The 16,757-nt window shown below is 42.3% G+C and overlaps 1 protein-coding gene across 1 annotated transcript in view; it reads left to right on the top strand.

The window, feature by feature from the left end:
- Positions 1–9,115, top strand: part of SNTB1 (syntrophin beta 1) — a 164,915-nt gene extending 155,800 nt beyond the window's left edge. Inside the window, exons 6-7 of the mRNA XM_030553765.1 lie at positions 1,363–1,553; positions 6,226–9,115. Coding sequence (XP_030409625.1) covers positions 1,363–1,553; positions 6,226–6,318 — 284 coding nt within the window. The 3' untranslated portion in view covers positions 6,319–9,115. The remainder of the gene's footprint in view (positions 1–1,362; positions 1,554–6,225) is intronic.
- The last annotated feature ends 7,642 nt before the right edge of the window (positions 9,116–16,757 follow it).

The raw sequence follows: 16,757 nt of genomic DNA, 5'->3' as shown, positions 1-16,757 counted from the left end.
CCACACTCAACACTTATCTGCCTAGCTCTGTCCTGACGAGGACATTCATGTCAGTTGATCCACTGTGACTCTGTAAGTAGTGTCCTGAGGAGGTGCCCACAAAGCCAGATCAGCTGCTCAGGGGGCAATGCATTCGGAAGTGTCCTTGTGCAGAGAGGGAGCCTCTTGGGAGAAAGGAGGATGAACCAAACTAGTTACTCAGACCAGGAGTAGCAAGAGCTGCCTAAAAGTGGGGGGACCACCAGCACCCAAACCATGTCCGCACCACCCCTTCCCACCAAGCCCAGACACAATTTGGGGTTCTGTCTGCACTGCATAAAAGAAATATCTGAAGCACTTACAGAGAGGATTGCAGAGAAAGCTTCAAACAAGAACATGTAGATATCATTGAATAGTTAGGGACAGAGTATGGAGAAACTGATTTCGCATTGGAGGTCAGGGGAAGGCATAGTATCCTTCAGGTTCATGAGGGGCTTATTTCCAGTAGAACTTCAGGCAGATGAAGGTACAGACTGCACTATGCAGATGTCCACTCCTCTTGAGCAAGGAATCAATCATTCAGGTAAGTAGTATACCTGTAAGCAGTCAATGAGTTGCATTGTGGAGGTAACTTGCCCTGCTGAGCACAGGAACAGCAGTAAACAGCACAGAAGGAACAACTAGTTTCACCTGCTCTCTATCCCTGAGCAAGAGCAAAGGATGAGGAAGGGATTTACATATGCCTGATGGAAATTCTGTTTGCCAGCTGGAACCAGTTCACTTTCAGTCAAAATTTGGAACAGAGCAAGTGCAATTCACCCTCTTGTAGAAATCACAGACCAGCAGAAACCAAGAGAATCCTGTGAAAGGACTCTAGTGAAACCTACTAGAATTTCCATGGGAGCTGATGCACAATATATGCATAACACACACCCCACTAGATATGTTCAAGGAAACTCAGTGAAAGCCAGTGAAGATGGCTAAGGAATAGTGACTCTGAAATACAGAATAAAGCCACATAAAGTAATCTTTTCTCACCCGACATTCAAATCCACACTGCCTAGTTCTTTAGCTACTCATCTCCAGTCACCAATCTCATACCCACACTACTTTAACTTTGTTTGTTTCAGAAAAGTGACTTGAGTTTCTGTCTATAAAAGAATGCTGGTTTCTTTTTATTTTAAATAGAATTTGGAAGAGGTTTAAAGCAGGTCAAAATGTGGAAGTAGACAGGGTGACTCTGTTTCCTTTAAAAGGTATTTTCCTTGTTAATGTTGTAAGTAGAGTCGATAATAAGTCGCCATAGAGGTGAATGGTATTTTACAAATACAAGCTTTTTAAGGGCAGAGGTCTCATAATCTAAATTTTGTTTTTCGTGTTTAGCTTGCACCTACAAAAACCAGGAGTGCCGTTTGACCATCCATTATGAACATGGATTCTCTCTCACAGTTGAACCACAAGATGGTGCCTTGTCCAAAACAATTGCACAGTGTCCCTATGAAAAGCTAAAAATGTCTTCAGATGATGGCATTAGGATGCTTTATTTAGACTTCGGAGGCAAAGATGGAGAATTTGTAAGTACTGCATTTAGCTATGGGAATGCAGGTTACCATTTGTGCATGCAACTATTACAAGCAGTTATTCTTTGCATGATTAGCATGACAGTGTGCTCAATGGAGCTGACTGTCCTTGAGTTCATGGTTTGGGGCAGGCACTTAGAAACCTAGCTAACATAGGTTAAATATACACATAGAAACAATTCTTGGGTGCCATGATTTCTGGTAATCAAAATGTAAATTGTTCCATGCACTGTTGAACTCCTAAAATAATAATGACTGATATCTATTAAAATTTATAAGGAAATTGGCAAGGCCTTTTATCATGATTACATGAGTATGATCTGTCCTTAGAAAGAGTCAATAAAATAAGAAAGGGATGCAGACAAAATGGTAAAACCATGCAAGGAGGGAAGAATGATTTCCTGTATTTAGGGCCAAATTGAGTTCCTTGGTGGTCAGACACTCCAGGGTTTTTGCATTTGTATGCATCAACCTGTAAACACTTGTTAACTAAGGGACTGATTTTCAAACATGCTCAGCGCCCACAGTGATACTTAGGGCCAGATTTTCAGAAGAACTCAGACACCAATCTGTTGTGCACTTTTGAAAACCTGGCCACTTATTTTGTTACACAAATAGGCTTTAAGCACTTCTGAAGATCTGCCACAATTGTGGGTGCTAACTTCTTTTGAAAATTCTGTCCTATGTGTCCAGTTCTGCAAAATGCTAAGTGCTTGCTACTCCCAGTTAAGTTACTGTAAGTTGAAGGTGGTCAGCACCTAACAGGATGAGGCCATAATGTTGCACTTTAATGCCATCAACCTGCACCAGTGGGAGAGAATGGCTTAGAAAGTCATTTTCTGTAGAAACACACTGTTCCCTGTATTTGAATGTAGAACAAAGAGTGGAAATAAATGGCCATTTAAAATATAGTGCCATATTCCTGGCTTTATGAAATCCTAACATCAGAAGCAAAGAACCATATCAGCTTCAAGTGCAGAACAAACATAGGCTCATTTCAACGATAGAGACTGTGGGCTAGATCCACAAAAGGGACTTCATCTCAGCGCTGTGGCACCTAACCCTCAGATACCCTTCCACCTATGGAATCCACAACCCTGAATTAGGTACCCAGGCTCTGTATGTAAGGCATGTGGAGAGTTAGGTGCCTAGGAATGGGATTCACAAAAGCCAGCAGGCTGAGCAAGGAATCACCTCAGCAAGCCACCAGAAAATACTGAAGAGGGGGTGGGGCCTAAGCCGCACCCCTTAAAGGGACTTAGGCAGGGTTCATGGTTCTTCATTCAGGGTTCACAGCCATGAATGCTCTCCTGACATTGGGAACCTAAGCCAGGTCATCTCTTTCTCACAAGAGACCCCTCCATATTCCCACCCCTGCCAGAAGCCCAGTTGTTAGAACAATCCCCAGGATGCGGCAGAGCTTAGTTCCAATCCCTGTTCCATATACAAATTGGGACAGTTTCAGCAGGAGAGACTGAGACAGTCCTACCCCAAATATCCCATAGCCCCGTGGTTAGGGCACTCTGCTGAGAGCTGGGAGAACCAAGTTCACATTCTTGCTCCAAATCAGATAGAGGGAACAAATGAGCCCAGGACTCCTGGGGGAGCAGCCTAACCACTGGGCTAAAGGTTTCATATAGACAGCAGTATCCACACCATCATTGCTTTGTGTGGGGGCTGATAAGTTAGTTAGCCTCTGAGCATGCCTACCGGAGCACATCCCACAGTGAGTTAGTTAGGGGAAGACCTCATTTGAGGCTCCTGATGAGGCATAGGCATGCGCTAGGTGCCTGGGCATCAGGACTGAGGTGAGTGTTTACATGCCCAACGGCAAATATTTAGGGGCTTGGGAGAGTTAGCTCAGTGGTTTGAGCATTGGCCTGTTAAACCTAGGATTGTGAATTCAATCCTTGAGGGGGCCATCTGGGGAACTGGGGTAAAAATCTGTCTGGGGATTGGTCCTGCTTTGAGCAGGGGATTGGACTAGATGACCTCCTGAGGTCCCTTCCAACCCTGATATTCTAGGGTTAATCACTTTATTGGTGGAAATATAGGTGCCTAGAGAGTTTAGGCACCTACAGGGTTAGGGAACAGCTAAATGAGGGGTTTTGAGGATCTAAATTTTGGACTTCAGCACCTAGAGTGGCAGTTAGGTGCCTAAATCCTTGTGTGGAGCTAGGCCAATATTAATGGCAGGATTCTATAACAGACGAATTGACTGTCCTGCTATTGCCTACTACATAGTGATGACACCTTGTTCTGTGCTGTTCATGAGTTTACATGTTTATTCTATGTAGAATGAGGTGTAACATAAAAAATAGAACAGCCCTAGTTGCCATAGCACGATCAATGGGATACAAAACATTCCATCTGCTGTTGCAGGAGGTGAAGTGAAGAATCTATTTTCCTTCCAGAAACTGGCTTGACTAGCAGTTGTTGAGGCACTGGCCCTCCAGAACAGCCTGTTGCCATCTTTACCCCGTTGGCTAGTTAAAAGATGGTGCATCCTGACTGGTCCATCTATAGCTGCTAGGATAACAATGCCAACATGTACAGTGAACAACTATTTCAGAGACCCAGCCTACTCATATTGAAGTTGAGAGTTGTGCTATTAGCATCGAAAAAAGTAAGAACAGACACTTAATGGAAAGTGACAGATGCATGTGACATTTAGAAATTATATTCTATATATAGTGAAATCCATTGTAGCCACCTACTTGTGGACCTGAAAAGGCAGCTGCCTAGAGCATGGTGATGTTAGTATAAAGCTGAAGTCAAATTGTGCACTAAATATTTGGAAATCGTTTTTAAGACAGCTTGTCTACGACAGGCAGCTTCTTGTTTAATTGTCACTGAGATGCTGATACATCCTAATCTCTGAGCTAAATTATTCACTCGATCCCACCATTCTTATGGCTTCTAAACTCAGTTCAGAATTTTTTATTGCTCTATTGGTCAGAATAGGTTTTGTGTGCAGACCTACATCAAGAAGTTCAGACAGAAGCATGGGGGAGACAGTTGAAATGTTCTGCAAATGTAGTCAGGTACTTCACTCAGAAAAGCCTGTAAACACACTGCACCGTTTCTGCTGTTACTGTGCTGTCAGACTCAGAGGTGTACAGGTATTATTTTTTGCACTTGCAAAGCAGAACACATTGAACAAAAGAAAGCAGAATTAAGGCAATGACAAAAAAAAATATTTCAGGCTATTTGCCTTCTTAACGTTGAAAGGCATTTTTGGATGGGCCACGGGGAGTCAATTTCACTCAGTTCGCTAAAGTATGTCCTTTCAAACTGCTACCTCAAACTGAGTCTGGAGGCCACAGTTCAATGCATTAACCAGTCTCAGACAGTGTTCTGATGAAGTAGGTTTTAGCCCACAAAAACTTACGCCCAAATAAATTGGTTAGTCTCTAAGGTGCCACAAGAACTTCTCCTTGTTCTCAGTCAGTGAACACAGACTGACGGCTTGAATTGCTACAGCCTGCAAACCTCATGCATACAGCCTCTCTTTCACAATCCAAACTATGCCCCCTAACCTTCCCCTCTCCTGGGTGAGGCTCCCTTTAACAGCTGGAATTTGAACCTGTTGGAAAACTTCAGGGGTTAACTACTTCTATCCTTTAAGCAGAACTATTGGGATTCCCTGTGAGAGCTTTCTGCTCGGCTTATCCAGAACCCCTCATCCAGTTCTGGGAGGACATTTCATCCAGTTCTCTGGGATCCAAAAAACGCAGTTCGACTCTAGCATGTCACTCAGATTATTGTGTTAGACATGTAACAGCTCTTTGCCCGTGCTGGCCTGGCCCAACAACTAGTGGCAACCACAATTCCCAATTCATGTCGCACACCACAAACCACATCGCACATCTTTCCTAACCCCTAACATCTATACTTCTTGGATGTAAAGACCAATTGCTTTGCAGATTGTGTAAGGCAAGCTCGTATGCAGTGTTGGGCCCAGGATATTAGAGAGACAAGGTGGGTGAGGTAATACCTTTTATTGGACCAACTCCTGTTGGTGAGAGAGAAACGATTTACACAGATCTCTTCTTCGGGTGTTTCCCAGAACCTGAAAAACTCTGTGTAAGCTGGAAAACTTCTCTCTCTCACCAACAGGAGTTGGTCCAGTAAAAGATACCACTTCACCCATCTGTTCTCTCTAAAGCAAGCTTATCAGTTCAGGATTTTTCTGTATACCTTATTTATTCTAAACATATCCACAATAGTTAGTTTAATTATTTTTTGCTTCCATTATTTACTATAGATGTGTTCATAATACATAATACATATAGTGAGTAGTTTCAGCAATTACCTGTTCAGGCATGTCTTATCTTAAGTTGGGCATGCTCACATCAGCTAAGCCAGGAACCTATAAGTGTTCAGTTTCTAAACCGATTAGAAAGCAAACTCTGCAGCTCTAGGATTTTTTGCACAGTGCCAGGGTCACTGATTACTTTTAATGATCCAAGTACTTGTAACAAGACAAGCTGTAGAAAAATAAGATGCAGTGTGATGGATATGATAAAGTGCTGTTTCTTTTATCTGATTGCTTTAAAAATATTAGCAGGTAATAAATCAAGTAAATAATCTGCAAATGACTGCTAGTTCTATCAGTGCTTTGTGACCTGAACAACCACTAACTCCATATCTTTTCTAATTTCAGCAACTGGACCTTCATTCTTGTCCAAAGCCAATTGTGTTCATCATTCATTCATTCCTTTCAGCTAAGATTACAAGACTTGGTTTGGTGGCGTAAGTTACATCTGTTTCCTAAAAGAAAAATGCAGCTGCCATGCTAATCTGAAGTACAATCAATAGAAGAAACCTGTAGCTGCTAGCAATCTACAAAAGATTGGAGTTCAATGCAGGGACTTCGGCTCTGGTGATTCTCCAAGGCCCAGCCTTCATTTTGTCAGCTACAAAGGAGGCACACACAGAAAAAGACCAACAGATTTCAGATTCAGAATAGTCCTTTAAATCACTGTCAGTTGCAGGAGACAATAACATAGCTCATTGTAAATAATGGCAAAAATGGAATATTACAATGGTAATTTAAAACCACATACTGTACAGTGGAAATGAGTATAGTACTGTATGTGTAGACATTTTGAAATCATAAATCGTGCCTATTTCAAAGTATTTGTTTATCTAGAGTAAGTAAGGGCTAAACGGATGCAAGACTGGGCACTTGTCAGTTGTGATTCAGAATAAGGCTTGATTTTTTTCTCTTTTTTAATACTATATTAAGTGGCGGCTTTATGAAGATTTAAAAAAAAAATCAGTAAAATATTACTTTCCTCCCAGTTCATGTGCTGTTTAAATGACTTGCTGTTCCATAAGAAGGAGCCATGAGAGGCAGCTGCTTTAATACCCCGGCGGGTAGGTTTTGTGTGTGCATGTACTCCACTAGGGTGCTCAAAAGCAGGGGTTCTCAACCCTTTTCTCTCTGATACGTCCCCCCAACATGCTATAACAACTCTCCAGCCCACCTGTGCCCCCAAAACTGTTTTTCTCATATCCAGTAGATTAAAAGCCCGGGCCAGCATTAGGGGGTAGCAAGCAGGGCAACTGCTTGGCGCCCCATGCCACAAGGGGTCCCATGAAGCGAAGTTCTTCAGGCTTCAGCTTTCTGCTCTGGGCTCCAATGACTCTGATGCCAGCCCTGCTCTCTGGTTTATTTTGGTGTACTCCCAGTTGAGAACCTCTGCTCTAAAGCAGCAAGGAAGTCCTTAGTGAACAGCCCAGCACCCAAATCAGAGCATTGAGGGGCATTTTCAAATGGTCCATAGGTAAGGAGCATATGTGCACATTCCTGTAGGGGACACCAAAGCAGCACTAATTATAGGACTTTTGCGGTTAACAGGCTATTTAACAAGAGAGCACAAAGAGGCCTGTTCAAGTGTCCTTAACTTATGAGCACACAGGGTAGACTTTTAAAAAGAATTAACCTAACTTTAAGAGCCTAAGTCCCACTGAAGGTCAGGGGCACTTAGTTGCTTTTGCAAATTTTACCCACAAGACAAGTTACAGTGCCTCACTTAACATTGTGACCTAGTAGTATGTCCTGCTGCTAAATCAGTTAAATTGAAATAGATTTCATTAAGACACATGTATAGCTCTGTAATAATTCATTTAAAAATGCATTTGAGATTCAAAAAGTGGCGTGAGAATTTAGGAGGAGTGAACTGAAAAACTGTTGATCAAGAAGAATTTATACCACCTTTAAGCTGCAAACAGAACTAACTCTTTGAAATAGATATTCATAATGTGTTGACACTAAAGCCACATTTTGAAAGCCAGACTTTTAGAAAGAAGCAGAAGTCATGAATGTGATTGCTTGCAGAAGTTCAGCTGTAGCATTGCAATGATTTGTATTCCTTTTTAAACTTTACAGGTAAAGTAAGTTTTAATTTAGATGTCACTCAACTGGCAAAGAAAACAAATCACACATACTAAATAATAAAACAGTGATTCCATTGTAATTGTTTTTCAGTTGAGGTCTCGAGCACAGTAAATAAGTCAAATCTGTTTCCACATACATAAAGCTTTGATTTATGGTGGTTTTCATACATATGTTAATTAGTAATAGAAAAATACTAATGTAAAAATTTTAGAGAGATGCTGGGCTGAATTCACAAACACTGTACTGTACTTGCAAAACGTTATACCCAAAAAAGAGGGTAATTTTCGAACAGTACATAAATATAGTTATCTTCACAAAAATCCTGAAAGTGATTTGCCTATCTAGTAACTTTCATTTCTACCTTAATGGCACTTACAATAAGGAATTAAAACTTATTTTATACCCCCCAAAAATAAATGTTAAATAATTTGCCAGTATATTCCATTCATGCAGTTATCTGTGGCAGATCTTTGATCTCTTCTGGTTTAGGTATGCATGATTTTAGGGTTACCTCTTTCGGGGAGGCAAGTATAGGGTTGGGCCTTTGATCATAGAATCTATTTCAGTAAAAGCCTATGCAAAATGTATCAAAAAGTAAATGCCAAGGTTTGTGAATTTAACGGAGGAGGCATCTCCCCTGAAACCTTCTGGATCACACAATGCAAAGCGTTTTTTGTCCAAGTACAAAATGTTTATGCACTTGGACCCCTGTTCCTATAGAAAGTTCAGAGATTCAAGCTGCAGCTTGTGTACTGTGGACAATACATATGTAACTTATACTGCACTATGTCCTTATTCTTTTAACACTTAAAGTCACTGGAATGTTATATAAACATGTATGTTTAATGTAAATAATCAGAATTCATATTAGTATCAATAATTAAATTACACAGTATGTAATCTAAGGTGCTCAGTTCTATATGAAGTATAAGTGAATAACTAAATAGTTTGCAAAGGAAGTTCATATTATATATTTATAGACAAATTAAAAATTATGGTAATTACAAATGTTATTTCTTCATCATTTACAGATTTTGGAGTGATTCATATTTGGATGGGATTGACAAAATATGGGCCTACTCCACATTTATAAGAGTATAGTTTATATTTTAGAGGAAAAGAATATATTTAATAAAAGTCATTTATTCGATTTTTGTGAGGCGAGCTTAATTTGTACAATAGACTATTGAGAATGCTCTATTTACACCATTTCTGGTCTCAGGGAACATTACACTTAATTCATAAATAATTACTAAAACATAAATATATGGAAAAACACTTCTTCAGCTGGTTTAAAAGTGAGGCCAAGGTTCTTTAGGCATGATTTTTAAATTGGAAAGAAAATGCACCATTAATGATGTCAGCAGTGTGTTTGGTGGCCTCTGAAGTATCTCAGTCCAGTTCCTATGGACAAATAACCACATCCTAATACGCACCTTTGCTGGCAGTCTCTCTCATCACCAAGGACAAAAAGGGAAAGGCAGCTCTACTAGCTGGGGGTCATCAAGTACTAAATTCACTTAGTTTTCCCAACACAGTTTCCGAAGTGTGTCTGTCTGGTGGTAGCAGTAGTGTAGTGAGAGTGGACAAATCACTGCATTTGAACACTTCATCAAAACAAGTAGCTGGGGAAAGAGGATTTGGTTTCCTCTCATCATTCAAATTCGTAAATAATGCCTTAAACAGAAAAAATAAACTATGTATCTTGTCAATGTACCCTGGTCATTTAACTAATTATATTGTGGTTTCAGAGAGAATGTGTTCAGTCTAGTTTAGAACAGGCTTCCCAGGCAGATACTTAAGGAGATGGAGGGGACTTTTATTAAAATAATATTTGTGAATAATGAACTTTAACTAGAACGTTCTTGTAATTGTAAACCCTGTATAGAAATATCACTAATATTAGCAAGAATAGAGCATCTATACAAAAGACATCAGAAAAGTACTACCATCCACATTGTATATCACAGAAAATAAAACTGATCTGATCTGTTAGGGAAACATACTCATTCTTTTATGAGACCTTCTGATCCTTGGAAAATACAGTATGTGTATAAAGGAAGAATGTGAAGATCATGCCAATATCTAATAGTTCCCTCCCTGCAATCCCACAGAAAGAAATGAAAGTCAATTTCATTGTAATAGGATGAATCAGCTGGAGCTGCTCACTTCAAAAGGCCTTTTGAACGTAGATGGGTTCTTTGTACTTAAAAGTAACTAGTATTTCTCTTAAGTGTCCACTGTAAAATAATGAAAAGCCTTTTTATGCATTGCCAGGTAAATCACTGCCACACAACATTAGTCAAAATCTTTGCCAAATAATGAAGCTACTGCTCGGCCTCTCCATATGAAAGCAAGTATTCCTATTTCTTGGAGGACATGGAGTTATGTTTGTTTTCGCATGACTCGTCATTTTTCTGGGTCCAGTTGGCTTCAAATAAAGTTTTGTCTGATTTGGACTAAAGGATCAGACCCCTTGTACTCTATTTTAAAATGATATCCATTCTGATGGCATTTCAATGGCTCAATATTGCTCCCTTTAAAAACAAAAAAATCAATTGAAACTTTGCCACTGACATCACTGAAAGCAGAATCAGCCCCTAAAGATGTACATGCCCCACAATATTACTGTCTTTTTGCTTACAAGTCAGAAAAATAATGAACAGATAAGCTGTGCTTTCATATAAATGTCAGAGGGATGAAATAGCCATGAGGCAGTATTTTGCCAGGAGGGGGAAAAACAGTCACATAAAAAGGTAACTGGAAAATTGTATTCAATATGAAAGTTCTTGAATTCAGAGGGAAATTTATGATCAACAGCATTATCCATCATAATGTCTAAGTTAACTGCTAAAAATATCAGCAAGGTTGACTTTTTAAAGTGCACTAAGTGATTATCCAGTGCAAAATCTTAAGATAACAAAATTATACTGTGCTGCACGTTAGAGACTTATAAAATAACAAGGATGACACCATTTCCTCAAAATGGAGCAGTTTTTCCACATCAAAAACTGAAAAGCCATAACGGTTTTAGTCCAGTTACAAATCCGTTGTGTACGTATAATAAATATAAAAATTAAGGTAAGTGAAAAATGACTGCCAGGCCAGAATTGAATAGTTCCTGCCTCTGAGGCAATTTTTTGCATGGGGTTAAATCATATTTAAGTTGGAAAACTGTGTTCCAGGTACTCAAGCACTGTAGGAAGTAAACTCTTCACTCTGTGCAGTCACACTCACATCATTGCTCCCCCCTCATAGCCTGCATGGAGAGAGAGGATGGGAAGTAACTGCACATCGGTAGAGTAAGAGATGTACCTCATCCTGACTTGCACAAATAGGGAAGCAAGCAATGAAAGTTGTAAACACACTGCTCCAAGGTAGGCATAAGACCCCTAGTTAAATATGACCCACTCCTCCCACTGGCTTAAATGGGACAGGATCAGGTCTGTTTAGAAAAAGGATGATCTAGCAGTCTTAGTTTCCAAATTCAAAAACTGAGAATATCCTAATTTGTTCCACAGATGCATTTTGAGCCAATATTAATGTGAGTTTTTAAAGTATGGAAGGCACTACTGTATATAAATGCATAATGTTGTTACAGCCTGAGTTATAGTTTAATGTTGGAGAATGGTGCAGCTAAATGGGACGAGTATACTCTGTGGCACACCGCCCCCTCATTTCAGACTGCTTGGATACCGTGCTGGTTGTTAGCACAGTGTGTCTCTAACCAATGAGTTTCACTTGCTGAGAGTTATAAATGAGTAGTCAGTTCCAGTACTCTACTGACTGCAGGCACACCACATGCAGAGAGAAGAGTGACTATTTCACCTAATTTATACAAGCCCTCTGCACCTAAGTACTGCATTCGTTTCATTCAGTATAAGGTTAGAAATCAGTTTCATGAATAAGGTTTTGCTTGCTCATGTTAGCAAGCCTCAGCCATTTTACAAAGTATAGAAATCTGGCCCCACTACCTGCAGGTTAGCTCCTGCATAATTAATCCAATTTTCTAATTTACGGTGTACAAAATTGTCGTAGTATATTTCCAATTCGGGACCTTAGCGTTCAAAATATGGGTACTAGCATGAATTTCCCTAAGCTTAATTACCAACTTAGATCTGATATGCTGCCACCAATCAGGAATTTTCCAGGGCCTGATACCCTCTGGTCCCCCCAAAACCTTCCCTGAGGACCCCAGAACCCAGATCCTTTGGGTTCTTAAAACAAGGAGAAATAAGCCATTCCCTTCCCCCTTCCTTCTTCCTCCCAGCTCTCTCCCGCCCTGGGAACACTAGGAGATCGCCTGATTCAACTTTTTGAATCACCACACCGAGAGGAGTGTTACCTTCCCCTTCACCCAGAGGCAATACAAGCTGCGTGAATCTAACACAAAGAGAAAATTTATCCTTCCCTTTTCCCCACCAATTCCCTTGAACCTAAACTAGGAGAAAAAAATCACAGGTCTTAAAAGCAAAACTTTTAATAAAAAGAAAGAAAAAAGTAAAACGTTTATCTCTGCACTTTAGATGGTAAAAAGTTACAGCGTCTTTCAACTATAAACAATAGAAAGAAACTTTCTCCAGCAGAAACACAATTTAAGCTACTTCCAGCAAGTACACATATGCAAATGAAACAAAAAACAAATTAAAAGACTATGACTACCTTTTCTTACTTACAATTCTGAATAGATAAGAGACTGTAGCAGGGAGATTGGCAGAAACCCGGTTGAACCTCTAGTCCCATCCAGGACCCAGAGAGAACAAAGCCAACCCCCAAACCCACAAACAAAGGCTTCCCTCCACGAGATTTGAAAGTATCTTGTCTCCTGATTGGCTCTCTGGTCAGGTGTTTGCAGGACACTGTTGGTTAACCCTTTATAGGTGACAGAGACATTAACCCTTAGCTATCTGTTTATGATGCCCCCCAAATTGCAGACAGTGAGGAACCTCACTGGCGGTGATTTCTTCCTATAACTTTAGAATAAACAGGTTAATACAACACATGTACCTTTACGTATACTACTAAGTATGTAAACTACAAGACTTTCTACATTTTAAGGACAAATTTTAACCAGTGGATTTTGGGAAACTTTCACGAGAGAGTGCATCAGCTACTTTGTTAGAAGCTCCTGAAATGTGTTGAATTTTAAAATCAAAATCTTGGAGAGCTAAACTCCATCGAAGCAGTTTTTTGTTGTTTCCCTTGGCAGTATGAAGCCACTTTAGTGCAGCATGGTCGGTTTGTAGCTGGAACCGCCGTCCCCAACCATATGGGCGTAGCTTTTCCAGGGCGTACACAATGGCGTAGCATTCCTTCTCACTGACTGACCAGTGACTTTCCCTCTCAGACAGTTTCTTGCTGAGAAACACGACAAGATGGAAGTTGTGATCCGGTCCTTCCTACATGAGAACTGCTCCTATACCACGCTCAGATGCATCTGTGGTTACTAGGAATGGCTTGTCAAAGTCCGGGGCCCTGAGCACAGGGTCAGACATGAGCGTAGCCTTAAGTTGGATAAAGGCCTTTTGACACTCATCAGTCCACTTAACTGCATTCGGCTGGGTTTTTTTGGTCAAGTCGGTCAATGGGGCAGCGATTTGGCTGTAGTGTGGTACAAATCGCCTGTAGTACCCGGCCAAGCCTAAGAAGGATTGGACCTGTTTCTTTGACCTTGGGACAGGCCACTTTTGGATAGCATCCACTTTGGCCTGTAGGGGGTTTATGGTTCCTCGACCCACCTGGTGTCCCAGGTAAGTTACTCTGTTTTGGCCTATTTGACACTTTTTGGCCTTAACAGTTAGTCCAGCCTGCCTGATGCGCTCAAAGACCTTTTCCAGGTGTTCTAAGTGTTCGGGCCAGGAGTCAGAAAAAATGGCCACATCATCGAGGTAGGCAACTGCATATTCGCCCAGTCCTGCTAGTAAACCATCTACCAGCCTCTGGAAGGTGGCGGGTGCATTTCGCAGCCCGAAAGGAAGCACATTAAATTCATATACCCCTGCATGGGTGATGAATGCTGACCTCTTTTTGGCAGGTTAATCTAGTGGTACTTGCCAGTACCCCTTGGTTAAGTCTATTGTAGAGATGAACTGGGCACGTCCCAACTTCTCCAATAGCTCATCGGTGCGTGGCATTGGATAGTTGTCTGGATGAGTTACCGCATTTAGCTTATGGTAGTCCACGCAAAAGCGTATTTCCCCATTTGATTTGGGTACCAGAACCACTGGAGATGCCCATGCGCTGGCAGATGAGCGGATTATACCCATCTGTAGCATGTTCTGGATCTCCTGTTCTATATAGCAGCTTGGGCATGAGGAGACACCCGGTAGGGTGGGGTTCTAATTGGTTGAGCATTACCTGTGTCAATGGAGTGGTATGCCCATTCAGTCAGTCCTGGGGTGGCTGAGAACAATGGGGCGAAGCTAGTGCACAGCTCCTTGATTTGTTGCCGCTGCAGACGTTCCAGGGTTGTGGAGAGGTTCACCTCTTCCACGGCACCGTCTTTTTTCCCTTCGGAGTAGACACCGTCAGGCCACTTAGCGTCATCTCCTACCTGGACTGTAAACTGACAAACCTGTAAGTCTCTGGAATAAAAGGGCTTGAGAGAATTAACATGGTACACTCTGGGCTTTAGGGAGGAATTCGGAAAGGCTATGAGGTAATTAACAGCTCCCAGGTGCTCTTGGACCGTAAATGGCCCTTCCCATGATGCTTCCATCTTATGGGCCTGTTGCGCCTTTAAGACCATAACCTGGTCTCCTAACTTGAAGGAACGCTCTCTGGTATGTCTGTCATACCAGGCTTTTTGCTCTTTTTGAGCATTCGTTAGGTTTTCTTTAGCAAGGGCTAAAGAGTGTTGGAGGGTGTTTTGTAGGTTGCTTACAAAGTCCAGAATGTTAGTCCCTGGAAAAGGCGTAAACCTCTCCCATTGCTGCTTTACCAACTGTAATGGCCCCATAACCTTGTGGCCATACACAAGTTCAAACGGTGAAAACCCTAAACTGGGATGTGCTACAGCCCTGCAGGCAAAAAGTAACTGCTGCAACATTAGGTCCCAGTCATTGGAGTGTTCATTGATGAATTTACATATCATGGCCCCCAAAGTTTTATTAAACCTTTCCACCAGGCCATTGGTTTGATGGTGGTATGGGGTGGCAACCAAGTGGTTCACCCCATGAGTTTCCCACAGTTCTTTCATGGTCCCTGCCAGGAAATTAGATCCTAAATCTGTAAGGATGTCGGAGGGCCAACCTACCATGGCAAAAATGTCTGTTAGGGCCAGGCACACAGCTTTAGCCCTGGTGTTGCCTAGAGCTACTGCTTCCGGCCATCGGGTAGCAAAGTCCACGAAAGTCAGTATGTACTGCTTTCCTCTGGGGGTCTTTTTTGGGAAAGGATCCAGAATATCCATAGCTAGTCGCTGAAATGGGACCTCAATTATGGGGAGTGGCTGGAGAGGGGCCTTGACCTGGTCTTGGGGTTTTCCCCACTCTTTGGCACACCTCACAAGACTGGACATACTTGGCAACATCCTTGCCCATCCCCTCCCAGTGGAAGGACTTCCCCAACCGGTCCTTGGTTCTGTTAACCCCAGCATGGCCACTAGGATGATCATGGGCTAAGCTTAAGAGCTTCCCCCGGTACTTAGTTGGAACCACCAACTGTTTTTGCGGATGCTAGTCTTCCTGGTGTCCACCAGAAAGAGTCTCCTTGTATGAAAGTCCTTGTTTTACAACAAACCGGGATCGAATAGAAGAGCTGAGAGGCGGCGGGGTGCTCCGTGCTGCCGCCCAAGCTTTCTGAAGGCTGTCATCTGCTTCCTGCTCAGTCTGGAACTGTTCCCTTGAAGCTGGAGACACCAGTTCTTCCTTAGACTGGGGACTTGGGCTTGGTCCCTCTGGAAGCGATGTAGGTGATGGGGTTGTTTCCGTTGCTGGTGAGCCGCTTTCTGCTGGTGCACCAGGGGTTATTTCAGGCTCTGGCTGAGCCTCTTGGGTGTGGTTGTCTGCTGCTTCTGCCAGTTCAGGCTCGCTGGCGCCCTCTGGCGTTGGGGTTGAAGATGGATTTGCAAGCGCTGGTGTCAGTGCTGGTTGCTTTTCCAGTTCCTGGTCTGAGACTAGAAGCACTGTGGCTGTTCCAGTTGTTGGCAGGGGATCCGGGTGCACTACCTCTGTCTGGGTCTCTTGTAACACAGACGGGGCCTCTGTGGACGGCTCAGGAACAGGAATGGGTCTGGAAGCTTGCCTGGTTTGGCTATGTGTACCCATTTCCACTCTCTTGGCCCGCTTCACCTGGTTGGCCAAATCTTCCCCCAGTAGCATGGGGATGGAATAATTGTCAGACTGCAAAAGTCCACATTCCTGACCAGCCTTTGTACTGGACAGGCAGTTCAGCTGTAGGCAAGTCTACAGCTTGTGACATGAAGGGGTAAATTGTCACTTGGGCCTTTGGGTTGATGAATTTGGGGTCAACGAAGGATTGGTGGATAGCTGACACTTGTGACCCCATGCTTCTCCACGCAGTAACCTTCTTTCCGCCCACTCTCAAAATTTCCCTTCGCTCAAAGGGTATTTGAGAGGCATCTGGGCCTAGGGATCTTTGGTGTGATGGTGGTGTAATGAACTGCACTCGGTTGGGGTTCTTTGGGCAGTTGGCCTTTATATGTCCCAGTTCATTACACTTAAAGCATCTTCCAGCTGACTGGTCACTGGGTCGAGGTGGGTTACTGGAGACTGGTGAGGTGGAAGAACAGGGCGTCTGTGGCTTTCCTTGGATTGTAGGTGGGGTCTTTG

This window comes from Gopherus evgoodei, chromosome 2 (assembly GCF_007399415.2).
Source record: "Gopherus evgoodei ecotype Sinaloan lineage chromosome 2, rGopEvg1_v1.p, whole genome shotgun sequence".
Lineage (NCBI taxonomy): Eukaryota > Metazoa > Chordata > Testudines > Testudinidae > Gopherus > Gopherus evgoodei.
Note: the sequence above shows the minus strand (reverse complement) of the source record. Positions and strands in the feature narration are given on the sequence as shown.